Below are 14,679 nucleotides of genomic sequence, written 5' to 3'. Positions count from 1 at the left end.
ACCTTGTAAAATTGTAACTTTGTAGGAGAAGGGAAAAGTCTACTTTACTTTTAATATAAAGTCAATGGAACCAGACTTTGGGACATTTCTCTTGGTCTATTTTTAATTAAATTTAAAAACAATGTAAAGGGCAGCAGACATTTTCAAATTATGTCAAAAACTGAAAAATGACAGAAATGGACATACAAGGTTTTTTTCTGACAGCTGCGATATTTAAAAGCATTGTAAGGTAAAATTGGCCCCCAAAAAACTTAGTGTTTTCAGATTTACCACTTTTATTTCATCATCATCAACATTACCATCTAAAATGACCTGTGAACCTACATTTATCTTCATGAGTTTTCCATGTAAACAAAATAGCCATATTTCTGTAATAGACATCATGACCCCCAGTTCCCATCACCACTATTGTAAATAAATCTGAGTCAGTAAGTTTCACTAAAATGAACTGCTTCACATCCACTCTGAATGACTTTGTTTACTCCTCCACCACTAAATTACACAGATTTAAAAGGGAGCCAAAAAAAATCATCGGCATTCCCCTTCATAGACAATCTCATTAGCATTTCATCTGCAGTCAAATTAAAGGCAGCCGATGCTCGCTGGCTCTCAGAAGATTTGAGTGTGGCTCCAGATTACTGCTGCTGGTAGGAGGTGAGAACACACTCCTTGCCCTGCACTGTGCAGCACATGAGGGGGGGGGGGCCCATATCGGAGGAGTGCATTGTGTTTCTGCACAGCCGTAGCGGAGGAGAAGAATGGACAAGCTGTCAGGAGGGACTCTTAAACCTAAATGCCATCGCCAGCGTCATCGGAAAGCCATTCAAAGAAGCAATCACCACATCACCCCTCACAGACCCAAAAGTGGGAGGCTTTTAATGTTTTCAAGTGGGCCGTACATGGAAAAAAATAAAAGAACAGCACGGCTCTGCTGAGAGATAAAAGGATGGAGAGAACTGTGAAGACTGGCATGAAAACTTAGAACTTGCACTTTAGATGCACGGATGTTTTTCTTTAGCGATATCCGGAGTGACATAAACTATGTTCAAAGGAAAAAGTAGCATTCAAAACTATCACTCTGGAAATCAATCAAGAAAAAAGAACCTGATTTACTGTATTGTGCAAAAGTCAAAGACCCTTCATTCATTTAAGTTCCAGTCAAAAGAGCTATTAAGAACACATCATCGATTTTTCAGATTCTGAGCAGATGGGACAGAAGATAATCGACGTGTATAAGAAAGGGAAAAGTCAAAAGAAAACATGCAAAAGAGGAGTTTTCAAAACTAGAATTCAAAAATTAGTAAAAGATTTATAGAAAATGGGATTCCTGATGAGACCCAGTAGACCGCCAAAAACTTTCACCATCAGATAAACAGCATAAAGCTTTCATCCTTGAGACACTGCGAATGCAAGTGAATTGATTTCAAGTCTAATATATGTAACATTTCTCATGATGTTGTAAGAAAATTAAGATTATTTAATCTGGTTCTATACATATTCCATGTTATATGTAATTTTATCTTGAGTCGTATTCCATTGGCAGGCCATTTTACATGTTTCATATTATTTTTTTTAAAAAAGCAGAATTATTTCTCAACAAATATAAAATTATCTGCCAATGGAATAAGAAACTTTCACTAAATGAAATAATTTAAAAGAAGTAAAAGTAGGGAAAAATGTATAGAAATAGGTTAAATCATTTTATATTATTCTTCCAACAACATTTATATATACATATAGCTGATCTCGGACAAAAATCTCATATCTCCAAAATAAGTAAGTAAATAAATAAATAAATAAATAAATAAATAAATAAAAACCTACTTTTCTATTAATGTAAGTCAATGGAACCAGACTTTTTTCCCCATGTCATTTTGGGCTGTTCATGAAAATTACACTAAAGGGAAAAAATGTGTAGCTGTCAAAAAGCCTCTATTGAGCAAAGCAAAATTTGCAAATCCAACAAAGAATCTGGTGGTCTCAGAATACTGGACTGACCACCCAGAGTCCAGACCTCAACATTACTGCATATTACATATATATAGAAACTGAAAAATACAACCAACTTCCAAGACTGAACTTCTGGAAAAACTAAAAGCAAAAGGCAAATTAGGCAAAAAACATAGGAATCCAAAAATAGAGACCAATGAAACACAAAAAAAAACTTGACTAGGAACACTAAGGAATTCCAGGAAACAAGTACAGAACTAGGATGAAATCAAAAATCCTCAAATAACTGTAGCAAGGCTCGCAAAGGAACATGTAAACAAATGGGTATACATATGGAGACAGACAGGTTACACCAGTGCCTGATGGGCTAATGACAGGACAGGTCCAGGGCAAAGCTAGAGCTGTGGAAGACCATTCCTGGATGGACTGGATGCTCCAACTCAAGTCTCCCGGCAATAGGACACACGACAATAATACAGGGAAAGCATGGACACACTAAATACTGAAAAGCAGTACAATTATGTTTAGGAGCTCAGGCTTTTGTGTTATTTTCTGTTCTCAGTTTTTTTTTTCTGGTAACTTGTATTTATATGCCGTTTTGACTGGAAATGAAATAAAACATGAAGGGTGGTCTTGGATATTTATCAGTACTGTATCTCAAATCATGAAAGCTCAGGCTATTTGACACATGCTGAATGGATTACTAGGACCTGGCAGATATTTTGGTTTGTCACTTTTTTCCCGTAGTCCATCAGTTCCAATGCTAACCGACATTGAGGTAAGAAGTACAGTGTTTGAACACTATGCCAGCAAAAAGAGCGGCTAAGTGGACATGGCAGCTTCATAATTAAACATTCATTCCAGTCATCTAGTTGCTAATAGCTCGAGTTAGAAAATAATTAAAAACAAACCTTGATTGCAGTAATTTGCCAAGTCTTCAGCCACAGCGCACACACATGTCAATCAAATGACTTTTACCAAACAGGACAGGCCTGAAAGGAACAGCAACAGGCCCTGTGTACACATGTCCATTAACAATCCACGTACCAACTCGCACCTCACTTCCATCTGCAATGCTGTCAGACCTTTCTACACTGATGAGAAACCTGAGAGACACTTAGTCCATTAATATTCCACTTTGTTTAAAGGGATGGCGGAGATCAACACTTACATACAGAGTGTGGGCGCCAGAGAGAGAGAGCGAGAGAGCCCAGAGATCTATAAATAACACTGAAAAGACTCCTACCATTGTCTTCAATGGAGAAATAGAAGGTGTCGCTGGTGGCATTGTTTTCATCTCGAAGTACGTAGCATACGTGCATGTCATCAATGTCAGCTGAGGGAGAGATGGTGAAAATGCATCAGAGGGACAGACACAAATGCTGAAAGTTGTTGTTGAAGTATTTCAGAATATATTCATCCACTACTGTTCAAGAGATATTTTCATCTACTACTATAAAGAAGAGTTAAGTTGAAAAACTGAGAATGTTTTTTTTTTCTCAAATGAATACATCAACAATCAACAAGCTACTCACACGCACTTACGTCATGCACCGTAATTCAGTGACTGTGTCGTGTGTTAATATCATTTGTTCGCTTAAAGCCGGAACAAACAATGGACATCGCAATATGCCACACAGTTTATTAAATGAAGTTTAGGTATGATTTAAAACCCTTCGAGGTCTTCTGAGGTTATGCTGGTAAATGCACTTATAAGAAAACTTCAATCACTATGGATGGTCTGTGGACAGAAGTCAATAATAAAGCAGCTTCTTTAAAGATCACATTTAATGGAAAACCCATTTTTCTGGCTTTTAAATTAGATTGTGATAACAGTTTTGTGATGTCACAAAAAACAATGCATGATCAAGAAATATGGTAGCATATAGGCCCTTTAAATAATTGAAACATTTATGGAGAAAGAAATTTAAGAGGACCTTAACTCTATGCAGTCAAGCATAACTGCTACAAGGTTTTTTTTTGTCAGTTTGATCACTGACACGCTAAAAAATGACAGCGAAACAGGACCAACAGTTTACAGTGTTCATCAGCATTTTGTATCTCTTCTAATGTTGAAACAAGACTGGGCATTGGCAGCAACTTTACCATACCATATGTATCACGACAAGTGTTACTATAAGTGAGGATACAATGACAGTATGTACTGTGAGATGTACGACAGGCATTTTTTCTTAATGTCTACCTTAAAATTTGATTACGGAAAATTATATCAGTGATGTTTGGTGTAATATTAACAGCAAACAACAAAACGTTCACTAACATGTAGATGCAGATCACACAGAGCTCAGTAACGTCATCTAAAGCAGCGTAAACAGTTAACAGCTAAGCGCTAATCACACTAGACTACAAACTAATAACGCTGCAAAACTAATCACAGCTGTAAAAGTGAAACTAAAGCCCAGTCATAAATGGTGCACAAGCCTTGCGGTTTAATGTGGCCTCACTGCAACAGTGTGGATTTAGCCATGGCACATTTTCCCCAAATTTCTTGAATCACAGATGAGGACCAATCACAGTGTATTTCTGTTGACAGCTGTCTGGTCAGAACGGCAAGACGTGAGCAAAAATGCATTTGTTTATTTATTTAAGCAATTCAAAGAATTGTTTGTAATTAGTAAAATTAAAAAAGGGGAAGGTCTGTCCTACATGCACATGTTTAAACCTAGTACCCTTGAGGTTTCTTGAACCATAGGTCTGACATCACCAAGGTGAGGTCTTTAAGGAAGACTGCTGGGCTTAAGGTGGCATTTGAGACTGAGCTTAACTCAAACACACAGCTAACAAGCAGCTCCCACACCTTTCCATTTGTTAATAAAAGATACATCATGCACACAGCAGGACTGGTAAAAATAATGAATTAACTCTGTGCTCAGTCTCTCCTACACGTGAAAGGCCGGACTGAAATATTTTCTTCTCCAACAATACAAATAGTAGTAAATCTATAAGGCATCAGTATTAGTTTGCAATGTGCTGGATTTTATATCACAGGGTAAGATTTTAATACAGCAATGTTATACATAGGACTGCTCATAACCAATATTACTGCAAATATTCAAAAACTCTAGGAGAATAAAGAAAGCTCTGTGAATAAGGAGAGATGTGTTTCACATCAATAAGTAAACAACAAAGAATATTTTTACAAATATTATTAAATATCAAATAATTAAATATTATTAATATTATTATTATTATTTCTAAGCCACTTATCCTTGTGGGTTGTGGTGGGAGCTGTAACTATTATTTTACTGATATTATTATAACTGATATTTAACTGATATTATAATAATACTACTACTACTACTAATAATAATAATAATAGCTTTGACATTATTTATTGCATAAAATACTAATCAGTCATAGCATGCAGAATTAAATACTATTTTTGAATTAAATACTATATTTTATTTTGATGGAAATTACCTGGCAACCCTGAGCACTACTGGTGCCTTGCTAGCAATTCACTTCATAAACAAAACTCTGTTTTGCCAGACTTATAAAACCGACGCAATGAAGCATTATTATTTTATTTTAATATTCGTCACAGTCCTAATTCTACTGTATACTAGCACATACACATCATGTAAAGGCAAATACGAATACTGCCAATACTGCCTATTTAGCATATATTGCTGTCTTGATATTTTGACACACCTCACACTGTTTTGCCAAATATTAATAAAGTATTTAAAATTAATTAAAGGAACTGCTACCCATTCATTCTTCACTGTGTCTACAGACACAGCGACGCTCCACAAGATCTCAAAGTTTTTAATGGTGCCTTAGGTTCACTTAATAAACTGTGTCTCATCTTGTATTGGAATTTCAGTGATTTCTGGTGGTATTTGTCCTTTAAATGAGCAGACCCGACAATCAACACCAGTGTACGACACATGGACATCCATGTACATCGTACATGCTTGCTCTTGTTGACTGCCAGTGTAACATAATACAGTTTGTAAATCAGTATTGAAATACATCATGACCCGATGTATCAGTCAAGAATGTGAAAAAAGGCAAGCACCACTGGTTCTAACAAGGTTTAAGTTTGTCACTTGTCACATATTCACTGATGTATTTTGTTCTTAGGTTTGACATCTGAGTGCACATCACTCAGCATCAGTTTTACCTGATGTCTGAGGTTTAAAATTTGGGAAACATCAATAAAAAACCCTGGCACATCAATTTCCCGCAGAACGACAGGGTCCATAAAGAACATCAGAATTCCTGCTGGCACCACATCACTTATCTGTCTCTCTCTCTCTTGGAGCACATGCTTTTGTAGCCTGGGCATTTTGAAGAAAGAGTTAAGCTGACAGCTGAGGCTATCAATATTTGATGTCAAAACAGTTCCTTTCAAAGAGGAGAGCTCATAAAATTGTAAACCCATCATTTTCAAATACCCACCAGGGAGCAACAATTTTATTTACTGTTGGTTCCCACCCGGGTGAGATGTCCTTGAAGTATTAAAAAAAGCATACTAAGAAGAAGGAGGTTTTCAAGCAGGAGAAATGGTATTGGAATGATCAGCTCTCCTGCTAGTTCTGCTGAATTAAACTATCTGTTTATGTAGCTCTCTGACCAGCAGCAGCCCCAAGGTTAGTTTTGTTTTTTGGCAAATAAAAAATCCCTGTTGGTGCTCATGTTTGTACATGACATTTTCCTTTCAGAGTTTATTCTGCACCATGAAAGAGCTGGAGTTGTACAGTAACTCAGAATATGATGTTCTCGAAAAAAAAAACAACAAAAAAAGCAGAAGTGTTTTCATAACAGCCTTCAATTACAGAGGAATTCTACAGATTTTTCAACATTTCTGCAAAACTGAAGTAAAAAATGAAAGTCATGCATAGTGGTATGATGTGAAATGCCTCACTGTAGAGAAACTTGCCGACTCTTGGGAAGTAGAGGCATTAAAGGCCTTAAATGCTTTGGACATCTGGTCCCTATCACCACCACTGTAAACAATTGTAACTGTAAGTTTCTCTACAATGAAATATTTCACTAAAAACCACCAAAATAATTTTTAACCGTTTAATTATGCAGATACTTTGAAAAAAAAAATATAACTGGAATTCCCCTTTAACACACTGCAAATGAATGCAAATTCAAAAGCTACGCATTAGTCTGCTTGAAATGATGTCTCGAATTCAGTTCAAACTACATATTTCTCTCTACCCTGAGCTGTAATGGGTTTTGACCCATGCATACAGAGAGTTTAAACATTTGCATATGCTGTACAGTGAACTTCACCACTGATCTCAGGGAAAAATTCAAATTCTTTCAACAACCCTATCAGAGTTTCACTAAACTTTAATCATTGGGCAACTTGTGTACTGAGGCTACACAAAGCTGAACACTGATAAAAATAATGGTGCTTAGATGCATTAAAATCATAAAAAACAAATTACCTTGTGTGAACGTGGTGATGGTGGCGTTTCCTTTGCCCAGATTGATGAGGTAGCCGTGCTCTGCACCCACAGTGACTCTAAAAGTCACAGCTCCATGATGGCTGTCTCTGTCCTCAGCCTTCAGAGCTTTACTGGTGATCAGGAAGCCCAGGTGGCCGGTAGTCAGCGTTCTCAGCATCGTACCACCCTTGTTGACCACAATCTGTGGAATGCCATTGTCCACAGAAAGGATTGTGATTTTCATCACTTGTGGCTTGCGTGTTTCAAAAACTGTGTCAGGGAAGATGTAAAAGTCTGTGTGGGTTCCATCAGTGACCGTGAAGGAGAAGCTGTCGGATGCAGACTCTGTTCCATCGTGCTTATAGCTGATCATGTTGTCATTGAGATCCTGCTTGGTGAAGGTGGTGACAGGCCTGGTGTTGTTGAACAGAAGCTTCCCATGAACAGGCACCTGGGTGATGGTGAACTTCAGGAACCTGTCAACAGTGTCCCGGTCCTCCACGGTCAACTCAAAAGGGGTTATTAACTTAGTCTTACCCTCTGTAACAACCAGCCCGTGAATGGTGACCACAGGCTTTTTGTTGTCCACGTCTGTTATAGAGATGCGGAAGGTCCGGAACACGGGGTTGTAACCATCCGTCACCTCAAACTCAAAGCTGTCCATCTTAACTTCATCATCTGCAGTGTGGATGTAGTAGACTTTGTTGCCAGCTAGCTGGAGCTGAGTGAAAGAGGTGATGGGCATGCCAGGCGTGTCTGTGCACTCCAGATGGCCTCTCATAGGAGCTCGAGTGATAGTGAAGACCAGATGTTCGTCTGGGCTGTTGAGGTCACTGGTGCTGAGCAGGTCTGTGGTTAGAGTCACTCTTCCACCTTCTTTCAGAGAAACCCCTTTACTAACTACGTCAGGGAACACCATGTCTATTCCACCAACTGTTACGTAAAAGTACCTGTCAATCAGTGGGTTGATGCCATCGGTGACATCAAATTTGATGAGGTCACGTATTCCTTCTTGTCCATTGTGGACATATAAAATCAAACCCTGGTCAACATCATTTTGTGTGAAATTCATTCCGATAGTTATGTTTTCCAGTGTTCCAAATGGCGTCCTCCTTTGTAAAATTCCCTGATTGGGACCATAACGGATAACATAGGTTAGCGTACTATCCTCTGAATCCAGGTCTGTGGCTTTTAGAACTTTGTTGTTGATTTCTTTGATGTCACCTATCTCTATTTCAAGGCCGTCATTAATTGCCATCCTTGGAGTTTCATCATCCACTGGGATGACCATGATAATGACAGTTTTTTCCACCGTGAATTTGCCATCAGTGAGAAGAACAGTGAAGCTGTCCTCTGTGGTTTCGGAATCATCATGCTCATAAACAATACTAGAGGCCTCTCTTATCTGATCTAGAGTGAAGTTAGTTACAGGAACAGTGCCAGATGTTAACTGATTTAGAATAAAGCCATGTTTAGGAGGTTTAGTGATAATAAAGGTCAATTCTTCTGTAGGAATATCTGCATCCACACCATTCAAAATAGGAGTGTCAATCACCACGTTCATGCCTTCCATTACCACAAACTCTCTCATGTGGATCTCTGGCTTTTCATCATTGGATGGAATTATCACAATGGGGAAAAAGTGCCTCTCTGAGAAATTGATGCCATCAGAGCATCTGAAAGTGAACCTGTCCTCAACTGGCTCCACTCCTTTGTGAATGCTTTGTACATAGTAGATATGGTTCTGTTTGATGTCTTTGATGGTGAACGCACTAATAGCGATTCCTGACCTGGATTTCTCTGACCCTGGAGCAGGCGATATGTTCTCCAAGTATCCTGATGTAGGCTGAACAATGATCGTACACAAAAGGTCATCATTGGGAGTGTCAATATCATCAGCGCTTATGTGCAATATCTGAATGGCATTTTTCTCACCTTCAACAACGCTGAATTGGGGACCTACAAACACCTCAGGGGCTTGGCTGTCTATTGGCAGAATAGTTACCTGCACTCGAACGCCCTTGATTTTATTGCCTCCAACAGTCCACTCATCAGACATATCTGAAAGCGTCAGATTAAAGAAGTCTTCTTTTGTGGTGAGGCCAATTTCTCCACTTGTGTGCGCATAGACTACAAAGCCACTGATGATGTCTGCTTGCGTAAATCTGTTGGACGACACTCCATTCACTAGTATTTCACCAAACACTGGGGGATCCTCCACTATAAAGGTCAGTCTGAGGTCATCAGTGTCCTCATCTCGTCCTTGAATGACATTAGTGGTGATCTCCGTAGCGCCATTCTCTAAAACGTCAATGTAGGAACCAATGGTACCTTCTGGAAGGTTTATGGTTGGAACCTCATCATCAACGGGCTTCACAGTTATCCTAATGGTGATTGTGACAACATGGATCCCATCACTTACATCAAGTTGAAAGAAGTCACTGGTTGACTCATCTCCATTGTGAACGTAGGAGATCCTGCCATTGAAAATATCATCCAGATTGAACAAATCCCCTTTAGTGAGGATGGTAAACGTGTATTGAAGCTGACCATGCGTAGGAGGCTGGATGAGCGTGAAGGATATCCTTTTGCTATCCGTGTCGGGGTCTGTGGTATGAAGCTCGGAGTGTCTGATGACATGAGTTCCCCTCTCCAACACAGTGAAGCCAGTGTTGGTTATTTGGGGGGGCTTGTTGTCGACAGGCTGCAGGAAAATGGTGAATGTTCCATCCACACTGTTTCCTGCTGTATCTTCAACTGTGTACTGGAACTGCACTACATGCGGAGTTATTCCCAGCTCCAGATCGGGAGGCTTGTATGCTATCTTATGGTGGTTTATCTGTGCTTGTGTGAACTCCGTGACCTCCGTATTTGGACTCTCTGTCAAAACAATGGTTCCAAGGATCCCAGGGCTGTTGGTATCTGTGTCTGTTGGTGGCTGAGTGATGATGTATTTTAAATCCCTGTCTTCGGAGTCCAAATCAGTGTAACGTAGGAATTTCTTGCGAAAGTATGTGAGCTGGTACTCATGTACAGTCAGCTGTAAGGTGGTGCCAGGATAAAGCTCAGGTGGGAGGTCATCGATAGGGAGAATTTTAATAATAAAAGAGTTCTCCCCTGACTGATTTGGTGGGTCGTTATCATCTTGTACTCGGAAGACAAACTGATCCATAACGGCTTCAGTGTTGTGAGGCCCAATGTGCCTATAAAACAGCTTCCCATCTGTAATTTCTTGTTGGAGCCACTCTGTCACTGCCTTCTCATACATTTCATCTTCAGAATTGAACCTCCATGTGGATGGATCTTCTGGAGCATCAGACTGACGGAGTAGTACCTCCCCTATAGTTGAGAAAGGAGGCTCCATAATAAATTTGATGGTCGAGTCTTCAGAGTCAATATCAGCGGCACTGAGCATTAAAGCAGAAATAGGCATGATCTGGTTTTTAAACAGCACTAAACCTGTGTTGGCATTGATAATAGGTGGCTCATCATCAGTTGGCACCACAGTTATGGGGAAAAGGAACTCTACTTCATGTCTGCCATCTGTCATGCGGAATATGATGTTGTCACTGTACGTATCGCTGCCGTCGTGCTGGTAGATGACAGAGCCAAGGTCAAGATCTGCCGGTGTGAAGAATTTTCTCCTGGAGCCCAGCACGGTGAGCTCCCCATGCCTCAGCCCATCTATCACTGTAACTTTCACATCATCTAAATTGTCCTCATCACTAATCTGCAGGTTCTGCAAACTGGACAGCGGTCGAGACTGGCCCTCATACAACAGCTGCCCTGTATTTCGAGTCACAACCGGAGCCAACGTGTTCATGGGCTTAACCACAATCATGAAAGCGAAAGGGTCAGAGACGGCTCCCTCTGTGTCTACAACCACAAACTCAATTTGGAAAATTCTCTCACTGTCCGAATCCACAGATGGAGGCTTGTATGCTATTTTGAGATCCTTCAGATCTCCCTGATAGAAGGATGTGATGGGCAAATTCCTGTCATCTGTGCTCACAATGTAGCCCTCCTCAAAAGACAGAGGAGAGGTAATGTTAAAGATTAAGTCATCAGGTGGGGATTCAACATCCTCAGCAGCGAGCATGTCTGGAGTTATAGCGGTCATCACAAACTGATCAACTTCCATCATCATCATCGCCACAAAGCTGGGTTTGGGGGCAGTATTTTCTTCCCCCTCTTTAATGCGCACCATAATTTGGAAAAACTCCTGTTTTATGACATTACTTTCCTTGTCTTGTAGTTCAACGTACATTGGAATATAGTCTCGGTTCGGTGAGCGGTGGGCAAAAGTGTGCTGGTAGCGAACGTTTAGCCTGACAAATTCATCACAGTCAATCATTTTGCTTAGTTTACCTTCATCAATGAGCTTCCCATACCTGGGCAAAGCACTGACACTGGCAAGAGACGTTATTTTGCACTGATATGTATTCCTATCATACATGAACTCAAGAATTTTCCTATCGATAGGATTACTTATCCCAAGCAGCTTTTCCACAGCGAGGGGCATGTTTTTGGTCAGAATCTCCAGCTGAGTGAAGATCACCTCCACCTCCATCATGAACGGTATGATCACAGTGTGGCTCTGTGTGTCGTACCTAAGTTGTAGCCTCACTCTGTCTCTGGACGGACTCCTGGACCCGAAGTGCGAGTACTTCACGTCGTTTGGGCCAAACTCGCAGGGGAACTTTTTAGGAGACAGCTGCCCCGGTCTCTGTGACAGAGGGTCATTATCCAGAACTGTTAAGGTGCACTTGTCTCCGGGCTGGACCTGGATGACCAAATCGTTAACAGGATCAACAAAAACTGACCTGCCGAAAGGGACCCGTATTCCATTGTTAGCCACGAGTATGGCATCCTCAGACAGCTCCGATCTCAAGCCATAGCTCAGTCCAAAGCTGTCAAAAAGCTGCGCTGAGGAGCCATCAGTCAGCGTCAGTACGAGCACAAAGAAGCAGATGAAGCAGGAGCCGCCGGAGAGCCGCATCTCGCAGGCAGGAGGAAACATCCACAGCTCGGCGAAAACGAGTGGTGAAAGTTAGAGAGGAAACGCGGCGCGCTGCTGAAAGCTGCCCCACGCCTCGGCGCTCAGGAGCTGCACCATTCTCTCCGCCAGCAGCTGCACTCCTGCACGAACTTCATGCCTAGAGGAGCAGGGCGGGACTGGGAAGGACACGCCCCTTCACGCTCCCATTGGCGGAGCGCAGACGGCGGAATGCGCTTTGAAACTTCTGATTGGCGCGCTGGGGCTGTCAGTCAGGGAGGCGGGGCAAAGCGAGAAACCGAGCGGGAGCCACAGAGAAACGAGCAGAAAAAACACTAAAAAGATACTAGATTTTTAACAAATGATCATTTCAATGATTTAATTGACAAAAAAGTATTTTTTTGGCCACATTTTCAAGTGCAAAAGAAATGTGAACATTTTTTCTTTCAATATTTACACGATTAAATATTTTTTCGTTTTTATTTTCTAAACTAGTTTATCACATTAAAATTCTCAAAGCCATATGTCTATGCCTATGATTTCAAATAAACACTATTATATACGTTTATATGTGTTTTTCTTTACAAACTGACAATAATATTACATGTTAGGCTCCTCAAATAATTTCAGAAGACAATCGTTCATTTATTCTGTTTGTTTATTTGTTTGTTATCAGGAAAGTAGTCGGAAGTAATTAGAGAAGCAGTAGACGTGCTTTTTCTTACTGGCACTGAAGAGCATTGTTGCTCATTGCTCCGGCTCCCTCTGGTGGTTGGAACGGAAAGTGCACTCTCAGAATGATCAACTAAACGAGCACTGAGTTTATTCTGCTAAACAGATATTTAGATCTGTGTATTTCTGTTAGCTGTAGTGCTAATTGCTTTGTTCAGTGATTGTTAGAGGCCAGTATCAGTATAAATGTATTACCAATATCAGCCGCTAGAATAACTGTATCAACCAAATACTGTATTCCCTTGCTGCTGTTCTGGTGACTATCTCCGTGGCTGCTATGGTCAAATATGATAGACTATCTGCTAATATGTCATAGTATGTTACATCCTGCTCTGAACAACTCTACATATCGCTGCTGTCAGAACAAAACTTGTCTCCAAAATGGTAACTTTACAGGAGAAGGAAAAAACATACATTACTTTCAATGTAAGTCAATGGAACCAGACATTTTCCTGAGCCATTTTTGGCCATTTATTTTGATCCATCCTTCATGGAATTTACACACAATATAAAGGCCAACATGCATTTACAAAATATGTCAAAAACTGAATATCGACAAAAAATGGAGATACAAGGTTTTGTTCCAACAACAGCGATATACTAAGTCCCATCTGTGTCCTGCTTTGTATTTATGATATTTATTGCACTGTACTGTCTGCATTGTGTGTATTTGATCATTTTGCTCATTTGTTCCTGTGTTGGTCCTGGAGGAATGTCTTGTTTCACTGTGTACTTGCCTTAGAACTCCCAGCATATATCCCTTCACTATAGACTGAAAAAATATCTTTTAAGCTAAAACCTCATTTCAAATCTACAAGTATAATGTAACATGCCACATATTTATAACAAATTGGTGTAATAACTTTGTGTGATGTTGCTTTTAGAAGTATTAGACCTTTTGGATGTCTAGTTCCCATCACCACCACTGTAAGCAATCATGACTCCATAATTTTCTCATGAACTCTTAACCATTTAATCAGGCAGACTTTTAAAACCAATGGAATTCGCCTTCAAGCTGATGTAGGCTGCCCCATCTGCAGACATAGGCTGAGTCAATGTAATCACACAACGCTTCTAAAACACCTCTGACTACTTAAAAAAACGCACAAAATGTGTTAATTTCATATCTGTTCTGCCTGCGTGTTTTATCTTAGCATCAGTTTCACCAGCAGTCTCAGCGTTTTATCGAAATGGAACTGCATTAACCGAGGCATTCCAGTTATTCAGGTCAAATGTTTGAGTCCATGAGTCCATACTGTACTGTGCACATGTGTTGTGTTTTATTGAGTGATAAGCTTTGCATGGGTCTCTAGGGGGCTGCCAGGGGATGTGAGGAGAAGGAGCAGTTGCTCAGTGTAAAGATATTACAACATATGCAAAGGAAAAAAACTCATAAGCTGTGAAGCACACATTTACATACAAACCACACATCTCGTCAGATCTCAGCCTGTTTGTTGTGAGGAACACTTATTTTTTATTAAGCTCTGTGAGAGTTGAATCAGACATCTAATAACGCCTTTCGTCATGTATGACACTTAAGCTGAACGCATTAACAGCCTGTTAAGATTAGTTATC

At 40.2% G+C, this 14,679-nt stretch overlaps 1 protein-coding gene across 1 annotated transcript in view; it reads right to left on the bottom strand.

Moving 5' to 3' along the window:
• Window positions 1-12,466, bottom strand: part of frem2b (FRAS1 related extracellular matrix 2b) — a 143,226-nt gene extending 130,760 nt beyond the window's left edge. The window contains exons 1-2 of the mRNA XM_017708604.2: window positions 7,377-12,466; window positions 3,197-3,286 (exon numbers count right to left, since the gene is read on the bottom strand). Coding sequence (XP_017564093.1) covers window positions 3,197-3,286; window positions 7,377-12,396 — 5,110 coding nt within the window. The 5' untranslated portion in view covers window positions 12,397-12,466. The remainder of the gene's footprint in view (window positions 1-3,196; window positions 3,287-7,376) is intronic.
• Window positions 12,467-14,679: the final 2,213 nt, after the last annotated feature.

Source organism: Pygocentrus nattereri, chromosome 17, assembly GCF_015220715.1.
Source record: "Pygocentrus nattereri isolate fPygNat1 chromosome 17, fPygNat1.pri, whole genome shotgun sequence".
Classification (NCBI taxonomy): domain Eukaryota; kingdom Metazoa; phylum Chordata; class Actinopteri; order Characiformes; family Serrasalmidae; genus Pygocentrus; species Pygocentrus nattereri.
Note: the sequence above shows the minus strand (reverse complement) of the source record. Positions and strands in the feature narration are given on the sequence as shown.